The 25,059-nt window shown below is 39.4% G+C and overlaps 1 protein-coding gene across 2 annotated transcripts; it reads right to left on the bottom strand.

Annotated features, from left to right (window-relative positions):
• Positions 1-75: 75 nt before the first annotated feature.
• SQLE (squalene epoxidase) lies at positions 76-24,357 on the bottom strand. Of its 2 annotated transcripts, none has more exons than XM_072774475.1 (12): positions 24,205-24,357; positions 23,517-23,977; positions 19,377-19,626; positions 13,164-13,344; positions 12,113-12,209; positions 10,707-10,820; positions 10,446-10,617; positions 7,540-7,635; positions 3,437-3,579; positions 2,917-3,013; positions 1,409-1,496; positions 76-590 (listed from the first exon to the last, which is right to left on the bottom strand). In XM_072774475.1, the coding sequence occupies exons 2-12, from the start codon at positions 23,805-23,807 to the stop codon at positions 398-400; spliced, it is 1,722 nt and encodes a 573-aa protein (XP_072630576.1). In that variant the 5' UTR covers positions 23,808-23,977; positions 24,205-24,357; the 3' UTR covers positions 76-397. The 2 variants fall into 2 exon arrangements, with proteins under 2 accessions (XP_072630576.1, XP_072630575.1); XM_072774474.1 differs by having other exon boundaries at positions 24,148-24,307.
• Positions 24,358-25,059: the final 702 nt, after the last annotated feature.

The raw sequence follows: 25,059 nt of genomic DNA, 5'->3' as shown, positions 1-25,059 counted from the left end.
ACCCTCTGCTTTGGTTTTCCTTCCCAGGATCGTGAAACTTTCATCAAGTCCGCGAAAGACAAAAAGACATGAGAGTTCATTCTTCACTTTATTTGTAAGTCCCACAATGACTCCTCCCAGCTACTAAATTCAAAAGAAAAACTGCAATTCCTCAGTGTTAGCACTAATCTAGGATAACAATCATTTAAGTGTCTATTTTACCCTTCATTTTAAATTGCAAAGTATGTATTTACATGTTTATATACAAAAAACTTCAAAAACAAATTAACCCCAATCTTGGTCCGAGAGTTTCCACTTTAGAAGTGGGATAGTTCTATGCTATGTACATCCTCTTCCAAAAGTCTCTTAGGACTTGGCGAGTTCAAAATATTCATTTGCAAATGGTTCCCCTGTAAGCTTAATTGACCAGGTACTTAATTTCCGAGTAAATCAGAGGAAAGATTACAGAACATGCTTTGTACAATACAGCACCACTACTGAAAATGGCTCGGGGTTTTGTAATCCAAGGTTCCGATTTAAAGCAGAAATATGTGGCATAGAGGGCCACAGCAAAGAAGTGTCCGATTAAAATGAGAGGGTTAGGAGACAGGCTGTAATAGAAAAAAAAAAAAAAAAAAAAACATGTATTAGTAAGACCCAGCAATTAAAATGTACTCATAGAAAAAAAAAATAAAAATAAAAATAAAATGTACTCATAGAAAGGTTCTAATTATGTCCCATCTATAAAGCTAAACACATATTCTACATTCTAGAGGAAGGTCTCCTCTAGAATTGAGGACTCCTCTGCGCTCTGATTCTGATAGCAGGGACAAGTAAATGTTCTTAGACAACAAAAAGCCCTTAGAACTCTTCTTAGCCTGGTCGACATAAACTGCACGTATGGAGCTGTATTCTTTCACTAATCTTGACATCTTGGTCAGAAGGACCTGGATGGCCTAATCTGTGGGAGTATTAGGTTTTTCAAAATGTAACAGAATTGACATTCAGATTATAGGTAATTATGAACAGACCTGACTTAGAGAAATTTACTGCGCAGACTTTTCAAGAATAATTCTACAAATGTCTGCACTGTCAAAACCACAAGTGAGTTTCACAAGTCCCTGCACCCTAATTGAAGTACATTTTAAATACAAATTCCTTGACAATCCATGGCCCCCATGGATCAGATCATGTGGTTAAACCCACCAGCAAAAAACCAGCTCCTATTTTAATCAGGACTGTTCTCCCAGAAGTAAAACACAGGGCTAAATGTTGCGCTTTTCATTTCTCTGAGCTACCTTCTGATTGGGAGTCTAATGGATAGAAAAGTGACAAAATGTAGAAGGGAGGAAAGACTTGCAGTAAATTATAAACAGAGCGTTCCAAAGAAAATCAGATCTGGTTCCTCTGTGTCATTAAAGCAACTTACACAGAAAGCAGCCCAACAGGACCAGCAACACATTCGCCACCAAGTTTGAAATAAAGAAAACAGGCTTTTCTTAGTTGATGTAGGGAATCTAAAATAAAATTTGGAAGAAAGTTGTTTAAAAAGTTGTTTAAAAGTTATTTCCTTGACTGTTGTAAATTCATTAAGTGATGCAAATATTTTGTGAATTCTTTTTGTCATAAGAACACAATTCTAGAAACCAAATTCCCAGTCTCTAAGATATTCAACCTACATCTCTGAGCAGTAAATTATCAAGTAAAAAGAAGAGCTGTCAATATTAACAATGCCTTAGATCTGTATGGGTTTTCAGAGTGACTCATTAAACCCTCACAACATAGTATTATCACCTAACAATTTTTTTAGTTGGAATAAATGTTCTTTTCAGGTATACCTAGATTTTTCTTTAGAACAGATTTTTAAAAGGATGTAATAGGTAAACTTACTCCAATAAACTTCCTCTAGTCTTTCATAACATTCTTTAAGTTGTACGTTGGCAGATTGAAATTTGAAACGTAAGAAAATCAAGAGTTTAAGAAAAGCTTAAAAAGAAGGACTTAGAAAAACTCAAAACTTGGTTCTTGTCTTTTTATTTACCCATCCACCCATGGCAATTAGCAAGAGAGGTTTGACTGGCAAATCACAATGAGTTGGGTTTTTTTTTCTTTTATCAAGAATAATGCATACAGAAGGTATTTGTAATATATTATCTTTTGTACTGAAGCCACCAAAGCATAGACCACTAGGACCCTGGCCAGTTCACAGAAGTAGCTTTGTTATAAATATCTGAAATAACAGGACTGGAGTTACATTTATTCCCGAAAACCTAAACGTCCAGTCTCATTAACTAATCTCTACATTGCTGGGGTTGGGAGGTGGCACGATCGCCTCTTCCTCCATTTCTAATACTGCTTTTGCTAAGTCATATTTTCCTTAATATACAGACTGACCATCATCACTTTACAATATGGAAACAAAAACAAAAGCACGGGAACATTTCAGGTGAGTAAAAGGTAGATGCATTCTGCTACTTGTGTATTTTAATAGGAGATAAAATCTAAACCTGTTCTGCAGCTTATACTCATTTTATAAAATACTACTTTGAACAGAAATTGAAACTAGTGTTCAGGAAGAGAAAGATTAACAACTATATTACATTTTAATTCATGGCCAGAAAGATCCTCCATCACAACTTTGTGCATTTGTGGATATGCATGAGCTGATTTGCACCAGAGGAATTAATAAAGATACATCATTGAAGAAGTGCTAGGAAGGTTTTCTAATGCTTCCGCACAAAGTGGTGAATATATGATGATTAGAGGCTGAAAGTCTTGCTCAAGGAGGGAGTTACAAAGGGCCACCACTTGGGAGTTAGCAGACTCGAGAAACATTTCTATTTCTGGCCTAATCACTAACTTGTTTATAATTAAGTTCCCTTCCTGGGCTTAAAATCTGCAGTTTGGTAGTTTTCATTAAAAAATATCTATACTTACCATCCTTGGCAGAAAATAATTCATAAAGAGCCTGAGCAAGGATATTCACAACAAAGGAATGAGATGTTTTCCTCTCCCAATAGAATGATTTTTTGGCCTAAAAAGGAATAAGATCACTTATTACATGGTTGGGGGGAAAGCATAAATTAATGTTTATAATCCCCTCAAACTGATGTTTATCCTGAGCACCATCTATAAACAATTATGCCTTATGTTTATCATTCACATATACACACAAAAGATCTCCAGAAGAATGAGTTCCATGACTCTGAAGCTAAATATACTATCATTATAAGCAAAGCAGTCCATGCAACCCAACGTTACATGATATTCAAACAGAAATTTAGAAATTCTGTAAGATTCATGGGTTGCACAGGTCCACAGGTTCTTTACACCTGAACAAGACTGCCTAAGAACCAGGTTCCTAAGTACAGATCTCCCCCCAGAAGTCCCCATTCCTCTTAGATTCAGAAAGAGATCCACTGAGACATTTTTGACAAAGAATAATTTAATATCTTACCTGGAAAACAGCTGCATCGTCATAAAGGTCAGGGATACTCTTTAGCAATTTTCTCCATAGTTTTAGATCTTTAAAAACAACAGTCATTCCTCCTCCGGTAAGAGGATGCCTCATATTATAAGCATCTCCCAAAAGAAGAACACCTGTAATGAAAGAGAGAATTTAGATTATGACATCATCTTGGATGCATCCCTTAAGACAAAAAAATTCTGTAAATTTATACACATTATGAATGTGAACTAGAAAATAACGTGAAAATACAAGGGAGCAAATCATGACGACAATCTGTTGAGACAAAAATTCAATTAATATTTATTAATGACTATGTCCCAGATACTGGGGATCGGTAAGAACAAGAACACGGTCCCTGCCCTCATGAAAGTCACATGTGAATCTAAGTTTAAATCAAACAATGCCAAAATATTTATAAGGCCTCTTTCACGAAAAAAAAAAAAATTGGGGGCATAAAAAGCGAGTCTCCCACAAGAGAAAAAATGAAGAGGTCAGCAATATTTGCTGCCTAAGATTCCCAGGCCACTGTCAGCGTGGTTAATGACCCAACACTTACAGGGACATTTCAGCAAAGCATTTATTTAATTTAATCGGAAAGGGAAATAGAGAACCATAATAATAACGTTAAGGTGGCAAAATTATGGATAATTTTCTGCAATGTCCCAATATACTATATTTGTAACTAATTATACAATACATATAATAAATATTGTAAAAAGGAAGCTTCTAAATATTAATTCAAATTTTTTATGTATTACTCTAATATCTTCATTTAAAAAACACAAACTACAAATAGCTTTTTTTCCTCCTTCTCCATAGAACATTTCTAATCCCACCAATTATTGTTGGCATGTTGTTTATATCAATTTGGCATTGGCTTCTTTATTCTGCTCTGTGTTCATTTATTTATATGATTAGTAGTTTATTACACATGTTTTTCCATAGCAAATTCAATCTGCTTATGTGCAGGAACAACAGTATACCGACAGCTCCCATTCAGACCTCTCTTTGGAGTTCCACACCCACATTTCCAGTGGTATTTATACATATCTACGCAATGCCTTACCGGCACTTCATACCCAACATGTCCAAAAGTGAACTCCTCACCTCTTCCTACACACTTCCCTAAACTTACATTCCTTTTCCTATATTTCCAATATTAGCAAATAGCTGGCAAAATTACCTAACCCTGAAACCTGAAACCCATCAAGAGAACTCACTCTCCCTTACTACAATAGCCAATGAGTTACCAAGTTGCATGCATCCCACATCCTATAGAGCACACGATTCCATTCCTTCCATTTCCATTGCCACAACCTGAGTTTGAATCTTATATCACCATTTCATGGAACAATTCATAGCCTTAATATAAGCTTTAGCCTGACCCGTCCTCCAAACCATCTTCCACAACATATCAGAGTAAGATCTCTAAAATAAAAATCTAGTCATGCCACTATCTTATTTAAAACTTTTCAATGAACTATTAGAAACTAATAAATGAGGTCAGCAAGGTTTCACGATACAAGATAAATATACAAAAATCAACTGTACTTCTATAATTAGCAATAAAGATTCTTACAATGAAATTAAGAAAAGTCTATTTACAATAGCATGAAAAGGAATAAGATACTTGGAAGTAAGTTTAACAAAAGGGATGTAAAATACTCTGAAACTACAAAATATTGTTGAAAAAATACATTTTCTTACTACATTTACAGTAAAATTAATTTGACAAGAATTCCAATACACTTCAATGGGGAAAGAACTGTCATTTCAACAAATGGTACTGGGACAACTGGATATCCATATACAAATGAAGTTAAACCCCTTCTTCACATCATACACAAAATATGACTCAAAATGGATCAAATACCTTAATGCAATGGCTAAAACTATAAAGCTCTTAGAAGGAAATACAGGAGTAAATTTTTGTGACATTGGATTGGGCAAAGACTTTTGACATCAAGAGCAGAACTGACAAAAAAAACCCAAACAGATAAACTGGACTTCATGAAAATTAAAAACTTCAGTGGACATCTTCAAGGAAGTGAAAAGACAATCCCATGGAATGAGAGAAGTTTTTGCAGATCATTTATCTGATAAGGGGTTTATGTCTAGAATATATAAAGAACTCTTAGAACTCAACAATAAAAGTTTTTTTTAATTTGACCAATTAAAAAATGTACAATCTGAATGGACATTTCTCCAAAGAAGAAATACAAATGTCCAATATGCACATGAATAGATTTTCAGCATTATTATCCATCAGAGAAATACAAATCAAAATCACAATGAAATGTTACTTTACAACTGCTAGAATGGGTATGGGCAAAAAGACACATAATAACAAATGTTGGTATAAATAAATAAATAAATAAATAAATAAATAAATAAAGTTAGTGAGGATGTGTAGAAATTGGAACCCTCATACATTGTTAATGAGAAGGTAAAATGGGGCAGCCCCTTTGGAAATTGGTTTGACAGTTCTTCAAAGAGTTAAACAGTTATACCCAAAAAAAAGTGAGTATTAAATCCACACAAAAACTCATACACAGATGTTCACAGCAGCATTGTTCATAATAACAAAAAGTGGAAACAAACCAAATATCTATTAATTGATGAATTAGGATAGTTAAAATGTAGTATTTCCACACATGGAATACTACTTGGTCACAAAAACAAATGAAGGACATTCTACAACATGGATGAACCTCAAAGAAGCCAATTACAAAGGATCCCGATTGCATTCATAGGAAATGTCCAGGATAGGCAAATCTATACATACAAAAAGCAAATTAGTGGATGCCTGGGGCTAGGAGTTGGGAGAAAATGAGCGGTGATTGCTGACGGGTACAGGGTTTCTTTTTGGGGTGATATAAAGGTTCTAAAATTGACTGTGGTGATGGTTGCATGTATCTATGAATATACTAAAAACTATGAGATCCCTGGGTGGCACAGAGGTTGAGCCATCATCTGCCTTCAGCTCAGGGTGTGATCTTGGAGACCCGGGATCAAGTCCCACATCGGGCTCCCCGCATGGAGCCTGCTTCTCCCTCTCCCTCTGCCTCTCTTTCTGTGTCTCTCATGAATAAATAAATAAAATCTTTTAATAAATAAATAAATAAAAAGAAAAACTAATGACCCGTAAACTTTAATGGGTGAGCTATATGATTTGTGAATTACATCTCAATAAAGCCATCATATTAAAAAAAAAAAAACTTTTCAATGACTTTCTACTGCTTACAAGATTAAAACTAAGCTTTAAATAAATACGTTACCTTTCTACTACCCCTCTGACACCTATCCTGTGCTCCAGCCTTAGGAAACCACTGGACTTCTCTGAAAACGCTGCCATCTCTCAGCCATCCTGGCCTTTGCAGATATTATTCTTTCTACCTAGAAGTCCCTCATTTCACTCCACCTAATGAACTCCCACTAATCCCTCATGTCCCAACTCCAGTTTTATTTCCTGAGACATGTCTTCCCCAGTCACCCCATAGTTCACAAGCTCCCCTCCCTGCCGTGTATACTGTCCTTCACAGTGAATCTCGTGGTACCATGAGTGGGCTTTTACTACAGCATTTATCAACACTGTTCTGAAATTACCAGTTTATACCCCTCAACTAGAAAATTGCCTTCTCTAGGGGCACCTGGGTGGCTCAGCCACTTAAGCATCTGCCTTTTGCTCAGGTCATGATCTCGGGGTCCTGGGATGCAGCCCAGTATCAGGCTCCCTGCTCAGCGGGGAGTCTACTTCTCCCTCTCTCTTTGCCCCTCCTCCCCGCTTGTGTTCTCTCTCAAATAAATAAAATCTTTTGAAAAAAAAAAAAAAAGGAAAATTACCTTCCATATATTTAGGACTACACTTAACCGTTATAGCCCCAATAACAAGTCTAATGACATACAGTCAATATTAAATAACAAAGACATCATAAATCTAATTTTGGTGTTAGTAATGTGTTCATACACAGTAACCAATTCTCTGTCCCACATATGATTCCCAGTAGCATACATTCTATCACGTTACATTTGGAATATTAAAGTTGAATACGTAGGACACCCTTTACAAAATCACCCCAATAAAATAATACCTCGTTTGTTCACTGGTGAAGAAGGAAGAAAACTTGCTGGCATAGATCTCAAACGAGAATTCTGAATGGCTTCCAGGAACGGTTCTTTGAGGTGATCTGCAATAAATCCCACCCCACCAAATAAATGGTTTATAAACTTTCAATTTCTAATTGTCACATGTTCTTATCAAGTATAAAATACCTTCTATTGTATGTTACATATAATAATATATGTCCTATACATATTACATATGCCTTGTGATAAATCAAGAACTAATTATTTTATTACTACAATTGTTCATTAAGAACCTAGTTATTCATGCTAAGGAATCTGAGAAAAATTTAATGTAAATAGATACACAGACAGCTGGATGAACAAAAAAGCTAAGAAGAGTGAAGCAAATCCAGAGGAGATGAGATCATATTTAACACTTAATTTACCTTCACCACCATATTCTGGGAATAATAAATATACTAGCAGTCCACAAACAGCAGGTGGATACGTATGGCAGAAAAAATGTAAGTTGTAGAGAGCTCTACCTTTCTGAGATTCAGTTTCTTCATCTATAATATGAAATGCTGGGAAGAGTTAATCTCTGAGATACTCCCTAGTTTTAAAGTTCTTTGCTTCTAAGTCATATAGAAAACAAAATATGGGACCCCTGGGTGGCTAAGCGGTTGAGTGTCTGCCTTTGGCTCAGGGCCTGATCCCGGGATCTGGGATCGAGTCCCATATTGGCTCCCTGTGAGGAGCCTCCTTCTCTGCCTCTATCTCTGTGTCTCTCATGAATAAATAGGAAGAAAGGAAGAAAGGAAGAAAGGAAGAAAGGAAGGAAGGAAGGAAGGAAGGAAGGAAGGAAGGAAGGAAGGAAGGAAGGAAGGAAGGAAGGAAGGAAAGAAGAAAGAACGAAAGAAGAGAAGAGAAAAGAAAAGAAAAGAAAAGAAAAGAAAAGAGAAAAGAAAAGAAAAGAAAAGAAAAGAAAAGAAAAGAAAAGAAAAGAAAAGAAAAGAAAAGAAAAGAAAAAGAAATGTCTTTTTATACAGTTCCCAATGTAATCTGGGAATACAGGAACAGAATGCCTAAGCTGAAATTATTCCATTCCTACAAGGAGAATTTCAATAACCTAAAAAGATTAATATAAACCTATAAATGGTTTCCCACCATGATCTCAGAGCAGTCTGTTCTAAACCTCTAGATTAGGAAAAGCAATCTACAACAAAAGAAAAAAACGCTAAAAATATATTATTTTTCTTAAATGTGAATAAGTCATTTTTCCTCTGAAAGCTTCAAAAATGGCTGAAGTGCAAATGATTTGAAATGTTGAAAATATCATTATTAAAAATCTAAGTTTGGGGCATCTGGGTGGCTCAGTCAGTTAAGCATCCAACTCTTGGTTTTGGCTCAGGTTGTGATTTCAGGGTCATGAGATGGAGCCCCACATTAGGCTCTTCGCTCAGCACAGTCTGCTTAAGACTCCTTCTCCCTTTGCCCCTCCCCACCTTGCTCGCACGTTCTCTCTCAATCTCTAAATAAATATATAAAATCTTTAAAAAAAAGAAATCTAAGTTTGTCCATGTATACCTTCATACTTCTTAATATTCTGTTATTAAACAGAGTATGTTCACTTAGATTAAAAAAAAACTTCTTGAAAAAGAAACAATTTTTAAACAAAATATACTCCTACCAAAGACAGTTTCCTATTACTACAATCACATCATAACTGGCAAGCAGGGTTCCCCCTCAATTTTATCAATATGCTTAATATTTTAATTAATATCTTAAATTTTTACTTTAACTTACATCTTCCCGTTCTCAAAAAAGAAAATGCCAGAAAGTAATTTTTAGGAGTGTTTTTACAAATATGTCTGAAATCTCACGAAGACTTTCTGTATTCAATTCCAAACTAAAACTGATCTTGAAGATCGCTCACGGTGCCCGACATGCCTGGCCTCGACCTTGACTCCACCACTGGCTAAGAGTTTATCCTTAGAGGGTCTTCCTGACTCCTAGTTTGCTCATCAATAAAACTGGGATAATGATAAACCCTACCTCAGAGGGTGACTGTGTAGATAAATGAAATTATGTTTGGAAGGTTCCTTACAGTAGATATTCAATCAATGGTAGCTACAGTTTCTCCAAAAAGCAAGCGCAAAAGTAATGAAGTAGGAGAGACAGTTCAAGGATTCAGAGACCTTCCACTATCCAGACTACCTTTAAAAAGTGCCATCTTTCCCAACACTAATAATTATTCTGAAAACAATGATTTAAATTAATATATAAAATTCTATTGAAACTATTTTCTTAACAAAACTCTTTACTTTGCTTCATTTTGCATCATTTCTATTGGTATGCCTTTAAACCCATGGATCTCTTCTTATTCAATGTCTAATCTGTCATTGATCCCACTGGTACATTTCTCAACTTAAGCACTGTGATTTTCATTTCGAAAAGCTCAATTTGAATCTTTTTAAAAAAGTGGTGTGATACGGTATTTTTAATATCTTCTCCGTCCCTAACTTTTAAGAAATATGGATTGGTTTTAATAGATTAATTGATTTTTCTCCTCATCAAAAATAGTGTTTGTCTAGTAACTTTTTTAGATTCATTGCAAAACATTGTGAATTCTACCTTGTTGAGTGCCGAATATTTCCATATTCCTGTAAATATAATTGAGTTTTGTTCTGAGTCACAATTTAAAAACTAAAGAAAGAAAGAAACTATTTTCTTTTAATTTGGAGATTTCTGTATGTGGTAGTTAAACAGCTCAGCTCCAGAACACCTGACCGATGGGGTACACTTTTTACCTGCCTTTCTTCTCTCTGACCTAGTTTAGACCCAGCTTTTGTGAGAACTGGAGATGGACAGCCTTTTGTGATGTTTGCTTTCAGACTACAGATTACAGTGTGCATGAAATCCTATTTCTTACCAGGTAATTGTGGGTAAATTTTTTCAGCCATGTATTCTCTTAAGTTCCTGGGCATTTCTCCTCGGATGTCAACAAGTACTCGAGTTTCATTAGATGAAATCTGATAGATGAGAACTGGACTCGGATTAGTCAAAATAAGTTCAGCATGATTTGCCTTAAACTGTGGTGCATTCTAGAAGAAAACGAAATAAAACAAAATATTTTAATAATTTTCAAATTTCAAGTTGCTGTCATTTTTCTACCATTACATTTCTCTAGTACCTTCATGAGAAAGCCAACAAAATGAGACGAAACCGAAACTTTATTGGAGATCAGGTTTTTCCTGAACTTGGAAAAAAGTCCATCTGCAACAACAGTCAATGGAGCATGGAGTTCCTACAACAAAGATAAACAACACTCAGCTAAACAGCCAGAAATAAACAGTAAAAGGACCATTCTTTTAAAATGTGCATTCTTGGGGATCCCTGGGTGGCTCAGTGGTTTAGCGCCTGCCTTTGGCCCAGGGCGTGATCCTGGAGTCCTGGGATCAAGTCTCGCATCAGGCTTCCTGCATGGAGCCTGCTTCTCCCTCTGCCTGTGTGTGTGTATCTCTCTCTCTCTCTCTCTCTCTCTCTCATGAATAAATAAATAAAATCTTTAAAAATAAAATAAATAAATAAATAAATAAATAAATAAATAAATGTGCGTTCTTGGAAAATATTTACATATTTTATTGGACATTACAGAAGATAACACTAAAGAAGAAGCTGCTACTGGCCTCAGGTTAATGAATGACCACTCTCTAGAGATGGACTGTCTGCTTTGGAAGCACTATCATCCAAACCATCTGGGATTAATGATGAACAACTACAAAGCAAGTGTGGACCACAGAACACTGAATCTCATCACAAAGTCCAAGGATGACTCCACTGTTTATCCTAGAATCTTCTAACTTTACATGGTGTTTTCACTCAGTGGCTAGGGTTTAAAAGAAATTTTGTATGAATGGATATACGCGTCCATATTACCCTGCAGTCACCCCCATCAGAGTTTCTAGGTGGTGACCCTAGGGATCAGCCCAGGAGAACCAACAGATTAGCCTTTCACTTTCTCTATTCTTACTAAACCAGCGTGAGCATGTACTAGCAACTATTTTACTCTATTTCTGCGGGGATTCTTACTTCCTCCTTTCAGATTAAAACAATTATTTATTTTATCCTAATCATTTCATTCATGTTGAACCCTTCCTTTTTTCACCTTCCAGGTCCCCTCTGCTTCTCTGCAAGTGTATATTTCTCCTTTCAATCTTTAACACTGCTGATCTAGGGGCACCTTGGTGACTCAGTGGTTGAGCATCTGCCTTTGGCTCAGGTCATGATCCCAGAGTCCTGGGATCAAGTTCAGCATCAGGCTCCCCATATGGAGCCTGCTTCTCCCTCTGCCTATATCTCTGCCTCCCTCTCTGTGTGTCTCTCATGAATAAATAAGTAAAATATTTTTTAAAAATACTACTGATCTAGTGGTGCATGTCTGCAACGTGTTGCCATCTGAAATCTACTCTGCTGCAGATGGCTCACTTAGAACTCAGGCTATCAGATGAATAAATTGGTGGGCCTACTTTTCAAAGGAGTAGGAGAAAAAGAAGGAAAAACGTCTCTTAGGAAGAGCTAACATTTGCTATCTCTCACCTTGACGTCCCCGGTTTCTTTATCCCTGTATTGAACTCCCATCACAGCATCATCTTCTTCCAATAATTGTAGCACGATGCCTTCAATGAACTTTGTACTAAAAGATAAACAGAAATATAGCATGCAGTAGCACACTTGAACAATTTAAAAAGGGAATAATAAATTCCTTATTCCTTATCTCCAGTTTACCCATGTAAACCACACACACGTGTACAGACATGTACATATAGAAGGTCTGGAATGAAGTAAGTGTGGTTTTCATTTCCTAACTTCTTGAAATTGAATACATATATATACTAACGTAATGATTTTTTTAAAGTAACATGAGATTTTTACCTCAATTAATTAAAAAAATACATGCAGAAAAACTTTAGGCACCACACAAATGTATACACAAATGGGAAAATACTGATTTTGGGAGTTTATCCACCAAATTATTCAGAGTACTGAATAATTACTTCTAGTCAGAAGAATCATGGGTAATTTTTACAATCTTCTATTTTTGTGTATTTTCCCATGTTTCTACCATGAACGTAGAAAGCTCAGTCCCAAGGTAAGTCCACTTACTTCTTCACTTGCTTTCTCAACACTTAAGCCTTTGTCAAAGACATGAGGGTTCTCATGTGTTAAACTTCCTCAATTATAGTGCCTAAAGACTAGGGGCAAATAGAAGTTAATAATTAAGAGGAAAGAAATCCTCTGTTCTTTTAACAGGAAATACCATAAGCACAAACCCCAACTCCCAAAACAGGCAAAGGACTTAGACTTCAGTTATAACTGCATCCTCCAAAGTCCCACAACATAAAAACAAAACTGCACAATGCATTTAGCCAAAGGAAAAATCTCAATAGTTCTGTGTCCTTCAAACAGAAATCCTCTATATGATATTCTTGACAAAGGCACTGAAGATCTAACGTTCTTCTACCTTACTGTTTAGTACACCTACGTTCCAGCCCATACCCAAATATCAATGACAATTGACAAGACCATATTTGTGCAAGGGCCACGTTTAAATGCGTCTTTCTAACATTATATATCCAAGTAGTCTTACTTGGGCTCTGCCATAGCTGCTTTCCGGAGACCCATGATGAATCTTCCATGATGGAAAGCTCTTCCACTCCGCACCTGACTGTTTTCTGACACAGGGTAAGGAATCTGAACCTCTGATTTGCTATCCTGATCATGGATTATGTAGCCATCTACCACCTGGGCATCAATATCTTCCACTGCATCTGCAAAACAGTTCAGTTCAAAAAAGTCAATTTTGTTGACATGCCCAGGGTTGTATGAGGCACCAGAGGACAAGCAGCCATCAAAAATGAGTCTCTGTCTTCACAATGCGATGAAACCATTTTGACAACTGGACATTAATAAAGCTATTTCAGAAATCTTTTTTTTTTTTTAGATTTTATTTATTCATGAGAGACAGAAAGAGAGAGAGAGAGGCAGAGACACAGGAAGAGGGAGAAGCAGGCTCCATGCAGGGACCCCAATTCGGGAATCGATCCCAGGACTCTGAGACCACGCTCTGGGCTGAAGGCAGCGCTAAACCGCTGAGCCACCCAGGTGCCCCTATTTCAGAATTCTTAATGTGTCTAGAAGACACCTTCTTAGCAAATCTGTAATACTGCAAAAAGGTTAATATTTATATATAAAATGTATTCATTAAATTCCATAGGAAAAGTATTAAGACCCTAGTAATAACAAGTGAAAAGCTTATGGGTGATTCATATAAAGCAACACGGAAATATTGAACATAGCAGGAAAAATGTTCAAAACCTAATTTAAAAATATCAATGAAATAAATTAAAATAGTAAGATACTGAATCTATCAAAATTGCCAGTGATATTATAATAAAACTGATAAATGCAGATTTTACTGGTCATACTATAAACTAAAAACATTTTAAGAAAGTAACTGTAGCAATAATTATCAAAAACCAAGAAGTTCCCATCCTTTGATGTAATAATCTTAGTCTTGTAAATTCATCTACTGCTCATCCTAAAGATCTAATTTGTAATTTTTAATAATTTTTAAAGTTATATGAAAGAGTATGTTGAGTATAGTGTTATCTCTAATTAAGAATAACTGAAAAGAGCAGCCCAGGTGGCTCAGCAGTTTGGCGCTACCCAGGATCCTGGAGACCTGGGATTGAGTCCCACGTCGGGCTCCCTGCTTCTCCCTCTGCCTATGTCTCTGCCTCTCTCTCTCTCTATCTGTGTGTCTCTCATGAATAAATGAATAGAATCTTAAAAAAAAAAAAAAACTGAAAACAACTTAAATATTAATCTAAGTTAGAAAGAGTACATTATGAAGTATCAACTGAGAAGATACTATACATAGGCCTAAAATCATAGTGGTTAATATATTAAGATGAAGTACATTAGAAGAATGAAAGAAATAGATGAAAGAAAATCTTCATAAACAGTTCTGTCACACATCTAGGCTAAGATCAAAATAAATTAGTTTTCTGATATGTTTTTTAATTGCACTTAAAATCCAGGCAGGGACAACCTGGATGAATACTGTCATACATCTGACCCAGAAACAAAACTAGTTTTTTATTATGGTTCTTAAATTATTACAGTTAAAATTCAGTCGGGGAAAAGTACACAGATATCCTAAAAGCTGCCAATTGGCAGTATATTTAATTTGGATCTCAGGAAATTGCCAATCTTTTCCAACCTAGATATTTGAAGCCCATCTGGTATTTCTATAATTCTTTGTTCAGCTGCTGAGTTTTTCTTAACCCATAACTATAATACAGAAGTACTTGAAATGTTTAAACTGGCCAATTTTAGAACACATCAGAAAATATAAAACATATAGTAGTGGCACAGCAAAATTTTCCCTTGGGTTAATTAACTATCTTAAGATAAGTATATAAAGAAGGTCTACGGGCAGCCTGGGTGGCTCAGTGGTTTAGTACCACCTTCAGCCCAGGGCGTGATCCTGGAGACCCTGGATCGAGTTCCACATCAGTTTCCCTGGATGGAGCCTGCTTCTCCCTCTGCCTGTGTCTCTGCCTCTCTCTCTCTCTCTCTCTCTCTCTCTCTGTGCATGTGTGTGTATTCTCATGAATAAATAAAATCTTTTTTTTTTAAAAAAAAGGTCTAATTTAAGATTTCTTTACATCTCTTCCTATCTCAACCTCATTGATAAAATCAAATACGGCAGACTTAGAATACTTTTACTTTCTTAAGCAGACAAGAAGACAGTATCCTACATTTCAATGAAATTCATGCTTCATGAATACTAGATGTTAATAACTTTGAAGCCAGTGACATAACTTACAGCTTTCACTATCTATTAATCATAAAGCTCCACACTTATGACATCAGACTACTGGTCAATATATCAGATAAAATGACATGGAAAGGGGATCCCTGGGTGGCTCAGTGGTTTAGCACCTGCCTTTGGCCCAGGGCCTGATCCTGGATTCCTGGGATCGAGTCCCATGTCAGGCTCCCTGCATAGAGCCTGCTTCTCCCTCTGCCTGTGTCTTTGCCTCTCTCCCTCTCTCTGTCTCTCGTGAATAAATAAAATCTTAAAAAAAAAAAAAAAGACATGGAAAACACTTCCTACATTTAAAAAAAATGCAGAATTAGTCGCTATAAGGAGGCAAGTTAAAGAAAAAACAAAACTAACAACAACAAAAAAAAAACTAAAAAACTGCCTCTGCTAAGGATGGAAAGCAACTTTAAAGTCAAACTACTAGATATTATGACTCATTCTAAAATATAGCATTTAAATTATAATGTGTTAATTTTAAGAATTCTAGATATTAAGCTTAAGCCATAGGGCAATCAATTATTAAAAACTTATATTCAGGGGGCACCTGGGTAGCCCAGTCAGTTAAGCACCCAACTCTTGATTTCAGCTCAAGTATGATCTCAGGGCCCTGAGATCAAGCCCCGCATCAGGTTTCACGCTTAGCGTGGTCTACTTGGGATTCTCTCTCTCCCTTCCCCCCTGCTCCTATACTCCCTAAATAAATAAAATATTTTTAAAAATTTAAAAATAAAAACTCATACTCAGGAAGGAGCAGTATATATTATATTAAAAATCCATACTCCAAAAAAAAAAAAAATCCATACTCCAAAAAGTAACTATTCCAAGTGTTTCTATTATCCACATCTCATCATACTTCAGGGGAAATTAATAGTAAAAATGAATGCTAATAAGGACTCTTATTTTTGCTATTAAGGGTATTCATGGTATGTGGACTGGCTAAAATACTTTAGAGGCTCTCCTTACTCTTGCATAAACTACATATAAAAATCTACTAAGGCTTATTACCACAACCTTGGTGATGTCCCTTGAAATCAGATCTCTAAATGATTCTATATATGGTCATTAGTTGGAGAGCATTTCCGGTTGCCTGATGTTCAACTCTAAGAGTAACAAAATCTTGTCTCAGGGTATTGCCCCATCTGTCTCAAGTGAACCTCTCATGTAAGGTGGTGGTTAAGAAACCTAAAAAGACGGAGATGGAACTTCCTTTCTTCATAAAATACTCTCTCCACTTCGGTCCTCAGCCCTGTGTGCTCTTGCTTTTCCTCCTCACTGACTGCTCTTCCTCGGTCCCAGCTTTCTGACTCCCACTCACCACACTCATCTCTACACATCTGAGTACCACAGGGATCAGGTCTGGACGTGGCCTGGTAATGTCTAGTCTTGTGTAAATACCATGACTCCTCTTTCTCTCATACCTAACACCTGATTCATCAGCAAGTCCAAATGACTCTTCCTTTGGAAGGTGTTTCCAGAACATAACCGCTTCCCCCCTCTCTACTGCTATGATCCTGTTCTAAGCCATCAACTCTGATTCTGCAATAGCCTCTTGACATGTCCCCCTGCTTGTCTTTGCCACTTTATGATCTACTCTTTTTTCTACAGAGTAACATAATTATTTCTAAATAATATTTTTAATCACACTTCTAAAATGTGAGATGGAATAACTCCTCTTCTTAATATTCTCCAATGGCTTCCCTTTGAACATAAGCCAAAACCATATAGCGGGCTATAAAATCCCATGGATTCAGCACCCCTGTGATCTAACCATTCTTTACCTATTCTCCCCTTCACTCATACTACTACAGTCAACACTATCCTCCTCCCCACTCCTCAAAGAATTTGTGTCTGCACAACCCTGAGATCATGACCTGAGCCGAAATAAAGAGTCACACCAATCAATTAACCAACTGAGCCACCCAGGCGCTCCCAAAATACACCTTCTTTATCCTCACACCTACGTCTCATTATTGCCCTATTTCCTAAACACTCAAGAGTGTTTTTCTGATCTCAAATGTTTTTAACCCCAGTCATTTCCCTCTGGGTTTTATCCCCGTAACTCTGCTAAAACATCTTGTCACTGTCACAAGCAACCTCCAAATTGCCAAATCATTCTTCTATGTTCATCTAACCTGAGCTTCATTAGCAAACCACAGCATAGCTGTCCTTCCCTTTCTTGACATATACTCATTCCCTCCTACTAGAAACATTCTCTCTTGGATTAAATGGCACCTGCTTGATCTTTAAATATCAGTTTCCCAGGACTTGGTTTACTCTGTCTTCTCTTTTCTCCCTATGTGTTCTCTCCATCATTGTTGTGGCTTTTAACTTCAACAAATATGCTGACACCTCTGAAATGTCTAATTCCAGCCAGTCCAAACCACTCCTCTGCAATCAAGATTCATATATGCAACTTAACTTCTCCACTTGGATATCTCAACATGTCCCACAAACTATCCACAATGCCCATTCCTCTCTGGATCTTCTTATCACCAAATGATACCACCATCTACCAGCTGTTCAAACAAAACCTCAGAATGATTTTTAATACTGCCTTCTCCCATCCCGAAAAAGAAAAAAAAAAAAAAATACTGCCTTCCTCCCTCGTTATCTCACACCAATCCCTTAGTAAGTCACGCCATTTCTGTCTCTTAATTTGAACATCAATCTGTCCACTTCTCTTTATATCCTCTGCCACCACACCAGCCCAAACCACCATCATCTATCACTTGGACTTAGCAATGAGTTTGTAATGGACTCTGCATTGATTCCTGCTACCCCACTGCCACAATCTCAGAGTCTATCCACCACCCTAGGTCCACATGACTTTTAAAACTACAGGGTGTGAGTCAATGGTAAATCATGAAATGAATTCCAACTTGTGAATCATGTACTTGGGTGACAAGTATTTAAAAAGTAAAATGAAATGAATTTCCGTCAAATTTATATATGTCTGTGTGTGCTGGGTCAGGATGTAAAATGTGTCTGTTATTTTGAGTAGATGTCAAAGGTCTGAAGCCATTTTATACAGGCATAAGCCAGGTCATGTCACACTCCTGCTCCACTGACTGCAAAGCCCTCCATGATGTGCTACCGCCTATCTCTCCAACTTTAACTTCAAGCCATTCTCCTTTCCTCATCACCTAACACTTCCTAGCTAGACTGCTCACCTTTTCAGCTCCTTGTATAAAACAGCAGACATTTACATAGTGCCCACTATATACCAGATGCTGTTCTGAATGCTTTCTGTATATGAATTTGTTTCATCCTCATAATAATCTATGAGGCCAGGACTCACATGAAATGCCCATTTTACAGATGAAGAAACTGGTAGACAGTAGGATGAATAACCTAGCCAAGGCTATACAGCTTTTTTAGTGCCTGGGTGGGTATTCAAACCCAGGTAATCTAGTTCCAGAATCAAGGCTCATACTTCCTATATTACCTTCCCTACCACATGAGCCAAGCAAGCTCCTTAAGAGCGACCAATGAATCAGTCTTGTTCACCAGTATATCCTCGGTACCAAGTCCAGCACCTCACACAAAGTAGACAGTGAGTAAGTATTCCCTAAATGAATAGTCAGTGCTTAAAAATCATTGGTTTAACAGATGATGCTTAAATAAAAGATTCTATACAAGGGACATAATATGTACTTCACCAATAATATGTACTTCACCTTTCTTTTTTTTTTTTTTTGTACTTCACCTTTCACTAAATTTCATGACCTCATTCTGGTTTTCCAATCTTAATTTTGACCATTTCTATTTTGTAGCCACTTCATTGTATCTCCTCATACACTAAATGCTTATTTTCTCCTTTGCTCTCATTTCCATGCAGATTTGTTGGTAAACAGTAACTTTTAGAAATGTAAATAAATTGGAATTCTCTTTTTACCAGTTATAGGATAGTCTAAAGTGAAAAGTGCTTGCTTATACTACATAACTCCTCCAAAATTAGTATGAACCTACCTTTAAGACCCAGGTCTTCAAGGACACGGTAACCACCTGGCTGCAGAAATTCTCCAACTATCCGGTCGGGCTCCTTTAAATCTCTCTCAATCACTGTCACTTTTCTTCCATCTCTGGAAAGCACGGCTGCCAAAGCAGAGCCAAGTACACCAGATCCCACAATGATAACTTCTGGGTCATTTTGAGAAGGTATTGAAGAGGCAGCTGCTCCTATTAAGGTTGTTTCTGAAATACTGGTTCCTTTTTTGTGCTATTTAAAAAAAAATGTTAATTATATATCCACATTTGCTATCCTTAAATCATGGTACTACTATATAGACACTCTGGACTTACCCATCTTAGGCAAAAGCTACATCCCAAACACTATCAAACCAAATGCACTGCTGTTTTTAAATCCAGATCATATATAAAACCAAGCATATCAAAATATTCAGTTAAATAACATTTAAAATGTATAATTAAAAATAAATTTACAATGTATAATATCCCAATAAAATTAAATATATTTTCCACATATATTTAGAAAATGCAGTTAGACAGACCATACCAAGCTAAATATAAATAATGTTTACAAGGTGCTCCAAAGACTTATTATAGGGAAAATTCTATCATTAATTACTCAAGTCTTCAAATACATACCAGACACCTACCAGATGCAGATCACACACAGCTTCTATTTCAACTTCATGTTGCAAACTATTCAGCGCTTTTTACATGTTTCCATATTTATTTTTATTTTCTCCTTCTGGATTTTCATCTGAAAAACCTATCTTACCCTAAAATCACTTTTATGTAACAAAAAGACTGTCAAATACTGGCTATTAATCTATTAATTGAGAATTATTTAACTCAAGAAAATTCTGAAAGGACAAAATAACTCATTCTGTCCCTTAGGATTGGACCTGTTCACATTTAAGTCTTTAACATATAAGAACATGGGCAGCCCGGGTGGCTCAGCGCTTTAGCGCTGCCTTCAGCCCAGGGCGCGATCCTGGAGTCCCACGTCGGGCTCCCTGCATAGAGCCTGCTTCTTTCTCTGCCTGTGTCTCTGCCTCTCTCTCTCTCTCTCTCTCTCTCTCTCTCTGTCTCCTCTCTGTGTATTCTAATGAATAAATAAAATCTTTAAAAAAAAAAAAAAACCCATATGAGAACATATTTAATTTGCGCCATTTTGACACTCTAAGAAAGCCTACTCAGACAGTTGGTTCATTTAGGAATAAACATCAAACCTATTACGAGTTGGGCTGACAATGAAAACTTTATTCATAAGAAGATGAAAAAGTCCTGTTTTGAGAGATCTATGTCCACTGAGAATAACACTGCTTGTTGGGTTTTTTAACATGAGTAATTCAGGTTTGAAATAAGTATTTGTTCTTGGTATGTGGATTGACAAATATAAAGACATTTCAGATACAGAATTTCAAGGAACAATCTTCCTTGGGGTCTCCCCACACACACACACCGCTATAATGATTAAGATAGGCCCAAATGCCATGTTGAAGGGACTTTAATAAAAGACCTCAGACAAAAAGGAAGGAAATAAAACCTAAAATCTTTTAGAACTTTGATTCTCTGTGATTTTACTCTTTCTTTAACTCTATAGGGACTTTGGTCTTCCTTTACTCTACGGGGACTGGGGGCTTGTCCATTCCATTTTTTATAATTTCTCTTAGAGAAATTATCTTTTTGTCCTTTACCAAGAGAAGACTTCCCGTAAGTATTTCTTGATGGCCAGAATAACTGACTATACTTAAAATACTGTTCTGGGAGCAAGATAAGCCCTTTTTGTCATCTTAGCCACTTATTATTAGTTCTTCTTCCTAAGTTTTCCCTGTTACACACACACAATCCTGAAAGGGGCACCTGAGTTAGTTCAGTCATCCAGAGAATGGTCAGGAGAGGCACTAATAGGAACTCAGTGCTCAATGCAGTCTATCACCTCCCTGGTATTTAGGAGTAAGCAGAAAGCCTGAGGCATTTACAAAATGGAACCAACCATTGATTGCTGGCAATCGAATTTTCCCTTCCCAAAAATGTCTCAACATCACATGATGTAATCACATTCCAGCCACCTATACTAGTGTTTGGTGTCCTAGGTACTTGAGACAACACTAAAGATTCCAAACTGAGATTAAAGATTCCCTCTCCCTACTTTGCCACTGCTCCAAGCCATACTCAGCATTATTGCTGCTCAAATCACTAGTCAAAAGATTGCTTTAAAGGTCTACATTACCTTTAGACAAATAATAGCTACTTTTTATCTGTCAGTTACAGACCACATTAAATTAATTCCTCAACTAACAGCAAGACTGGTGCCATCCTCATCTAATAGAAGAGGTAACTGATTCTTATAGAAACAAAGGTCTTGCCAAAGGTCTTACAGCCAGAAGTTGGTGGAGCAAAACTTATCAATCAAGTCCTCCCTTCTATAGGCCTTACTAATCTGTACTGTGGATACAGTAAAATAATGCAGGTCTAGAACCTTCCAGGAGTAAACTACTTTCTTAGGCCACTCACCCAAACTCCAAATCACTACCACCCCTCACTTGGCCTCCTATTGTAGTCTCTCACCTGAGAGCCCTGCTCCCATTCTCGTGGCCCTGCAATCCACTCTCCACATACCAACTGGAAATGCTCTTTTTAAAAAGTTAAAATCAGGGGAGACTGGGTGGCTCAACAGTTGAGCGCCTGCCTTTGGCTCAGGTCATGATCCTGGGGTCTTGGGACAGAGTTCTGATCATGCTCCCTGTGGGAAGCCAGCCGCTCCTTCTGCCTATGTCTCTACCTCTCTCTCTTGGTCTCTCATAAATTAATTAATTAATTAATTAATTCTTTAAAAAATAATATAAAATAGTTAAAATCAGGGGGCCTGGGTTGATTAAACGTCTGCCTTCAGTTCAGGTCATGATCCCAGGGTCCTGGGATCAAGCCCCACATCAGGCTTCCTGCTCAAGGGGGCAGGGGCCTGCTTCTCCCTCTCCCTTTGCCTCTACCCCTCCCCCCGCTTGTGTTTTCTCTCTCTCTCTCTCTCTCTCTCAAATAAATAAATTATTTAAAAAAGTGAAAATTAGGGCAGCCCCAGTGGCGCAGCCCGGTATGAAGATCACACCTTCAGCCCGGGGTGTGATCCTGGAGACCCAGGATCGAGTCCCACGTCGGGCTCCCTGTGTGTAGCCTGCTTCTCCCTCTGCCTGTATCTCTGCTTCTCTCTCTATGAATAAAATAAATAAAAATAAAAATCTTAAAAAGAAAAATTAAAATTAAGTAAATAAATAAATAAAAAGTTAAAATCAGGTATTGTTACTCCCCTGCTTAAAATCTTCTGGTGCTCTTGGGAAAAGCGAACAGGCCCTAAATATTCTGGCTTTGAAGCCAGACCTCTTCTCCCTCTCACCTACTATTGTCCTCCTCTGCTGTCTTTGCAGGAGGCATAATTTCACATGTGATTAAAGATTAGCCTCAGAATTAGGAACATGACCAAACTGTGGACCTTACTCAATTATCGACACGATTCAGGGCATTGCTACATAGATTTCCTCAATGCCCCACAGGCATCGGGAGAGGAGGGGATTTTTGCCCACGACTTTAATAAAATGAACTGCTTTTTACTCCACTAGCCTTTTGAATTGCTCTGTTACTCGCCATAGCTAGCTGTCATCTATAAGCAGTGGGCTTAACCTGCAGCCGCTTTCTTTCTCCCCAGGTACACATAAGATCCTTACCCAAGGATTTAAGTAAAACATTTTTTTTCCCCAATGGCAGAAAGTGATTCCGTCTGCCTTCAAAATGAAATTCTAACATTTCCCCTTTCATAACCAAATCTATGTTCATAACCAAATCAATTCCACTTAGCACTGGCTCAACCAACACTAACTGAAATGAAGCTTCTCCTTCACTCCTACCGGTGGCAAGGACGAAGCCCAGAAGAGTCAAGAGCTTACAAAAACAGAAACAAACAAACAAACAAAACAAACAAAAAAAAAAAAACATGACAATTAAATGGGGATTCCTAGCAGAGTATCTAAATTGTCGCCTATTGGCCTGGAGAGAAGAGGAAAATTCACATCTGAGCGATCGATCCCCAATCCTAATTTTAAAAGAACACGCTCTGCTCGTTTGCCCACTTAAAATTCCACCTACCCTCCTAGACGCAGGCTGCTCTTTATCCTCTGATCCCGGGGGTGACTTGGCCCAGAAGAAGCCAATGAAAGGCAAGGCCGACAGAATATCTGAGAAGAGCGCGAACTGGGAGCCGCTCCGCTGGCGCCCCAGGAGGGCCCCGCTCCGGTAGCGGCAGCGGTAGGAGAGCACCAGGCCCAGGGACAGGAACACCAGCACGCACAGCAGCAGCTCCTTGTTGGCGAAAGACACGAAGTCTCCGCATTTCTTGTAAAAGTACGTGAAAGTGGCAATGCCCAAGAAGGTCCACATGGCTCGGAGCCTCCGCCGGTGCCCCGGGGTCAAAGCGGAGATCCTCCTTTTTCTTTGTAGGGTTCTGGCGATCCGAGGTGCTCCCCAGAACGTGCCACCAAAAGCAGGAGGAGGAAGCGGCCGGGGTCCAGCAAGCACCGTCGCAGGGTAACGACCCAAATCCGCGGAATCTACGAAATCGCAGCGGGCTGGTGTGAGAGCATGTCAAGGGGGCAGAGTCGTCCGGACTTACCAGGCAGTGCTGAAAAACCGCCTGCTCCCGCAGCCCCCGACCAGACCCCCGTCCTGCCGCCAATCCATGGGTCTCCTCCTGGCGGACGGGCGTCCCCGGGTCACCTACCGCCGGCGTCTCCGCGGGCGACGTGCGCTCGCCGGGCCGGAGACTGTCCTCGCTCACCTGCAGCAGGTGCCCCTCGGCAGGCGGACGCGGAGGGGAGACGTCTGGGCGCGGCCTGGCCGGGGGGGAGCGCGGAGAGACACCGCCCCGCGCCGAGGCTGGGAGCGCCCGCGCCCGCGCCCGCCCCCGCCCCGCAGACGCCCCGGGTCACGGCCCCCGCGCCTCCCGCTCCGCGCCTCAGTCTCCCCGCGGGGCAACGGCGGCGTCCAGGGAGCTGGCTCAGCGGGCGGCGGCGGCGGCGGCGGCGGCGGCGGCTCCGGACGGCCTCCTCGCCAGCATCCCGCGCGGCGCTTGGGCGGTAACCAGAGTAACCGCCGCCCACCCTCGGCCCGCCGCGCCACGGGACGGCCGCGGGGCTCCGCCCAGGCGAGGACCAGGGGGCGGGGCGCCGGCCACCCGCCCCGCCCACCGCCGCCGCCGACCAATCCGGGCGCGCGCCGCGCGGTAGGCCGAGATGGCGCTATGTCGCGTTTGGCCAATGGCGGGCGGCGCGGCCCGCGCGGCGTCGCCGGGTGAGGCGCTAGGGCGATGTTGCGTGGTGTGGGGTGGGGGCGTGGGGCGCGGGGCGCGGGGCGCGGGGGGCGGTGGCGCCCTGCCCTGGGCCCGTCGGTGGGTTGCCCCGGCCCCGGCCCCGGCCCCGGCCGCCTCGCCCCCCGGAGCCGCCGCCTGAGCGGAGGCGGTGCCGTCCGTCCCGCGGGCGTTGGCGGAGCGGGGTCCGGGAGCGGGACCGCACAGGGCAGCGGGACGTGGCGCGTCGGGCCGGACGTGGGCAAGAACGAGTCGGGCAGACGCGTGTGGGGAGGAAGGCGGGGAGGAGAGGGCGGGCGGGTCCCCCGCGCCCCACGACGCGCATCG

Source organism: Canis lupus, chromosome 14 (assembly GCF_048164855.1).
Source record: "Canis lupus baileyi chromosome 14, mCanLup2.hap1, whole genome shotgun sequence".
Classification (NCBI taxonomy): Eukaryota; Metazoa; Chordata; class Mammalia; order Carnivora; family Canidae; genus Canis; species Canis lupus.
The sequence above is the reverse complement of the archived record's forward strand: the minus strand, read 5'-3'. Positions and strand labels throughout refer to the sequence as shown.

Bases quoted from the DNA above. Each gene is read 5' to 3' on its own strand.
- SQLE (XM_072774475.1), bottom strand. From the start codon at position 23,807: ATGTGGACCTTCTTGGGCATTGCCACTTTCACGTACTTTTACAAGAAA. The intron at 13,345-19,376 runs GTAGGTTCATAC...ACTGTTTTGCAG, and splicing joins TGAAGACCTGGGTCTTAAAG to ATGCAGTGGAAGATATTGAT. The intron at 1,497-2,916 runs GTAAGTATAGAT...ATTTTATTTTAG, and splicing joins ATTATTTTCTGCCAAGGATG to ATTCCCTACATCAACTAAGA.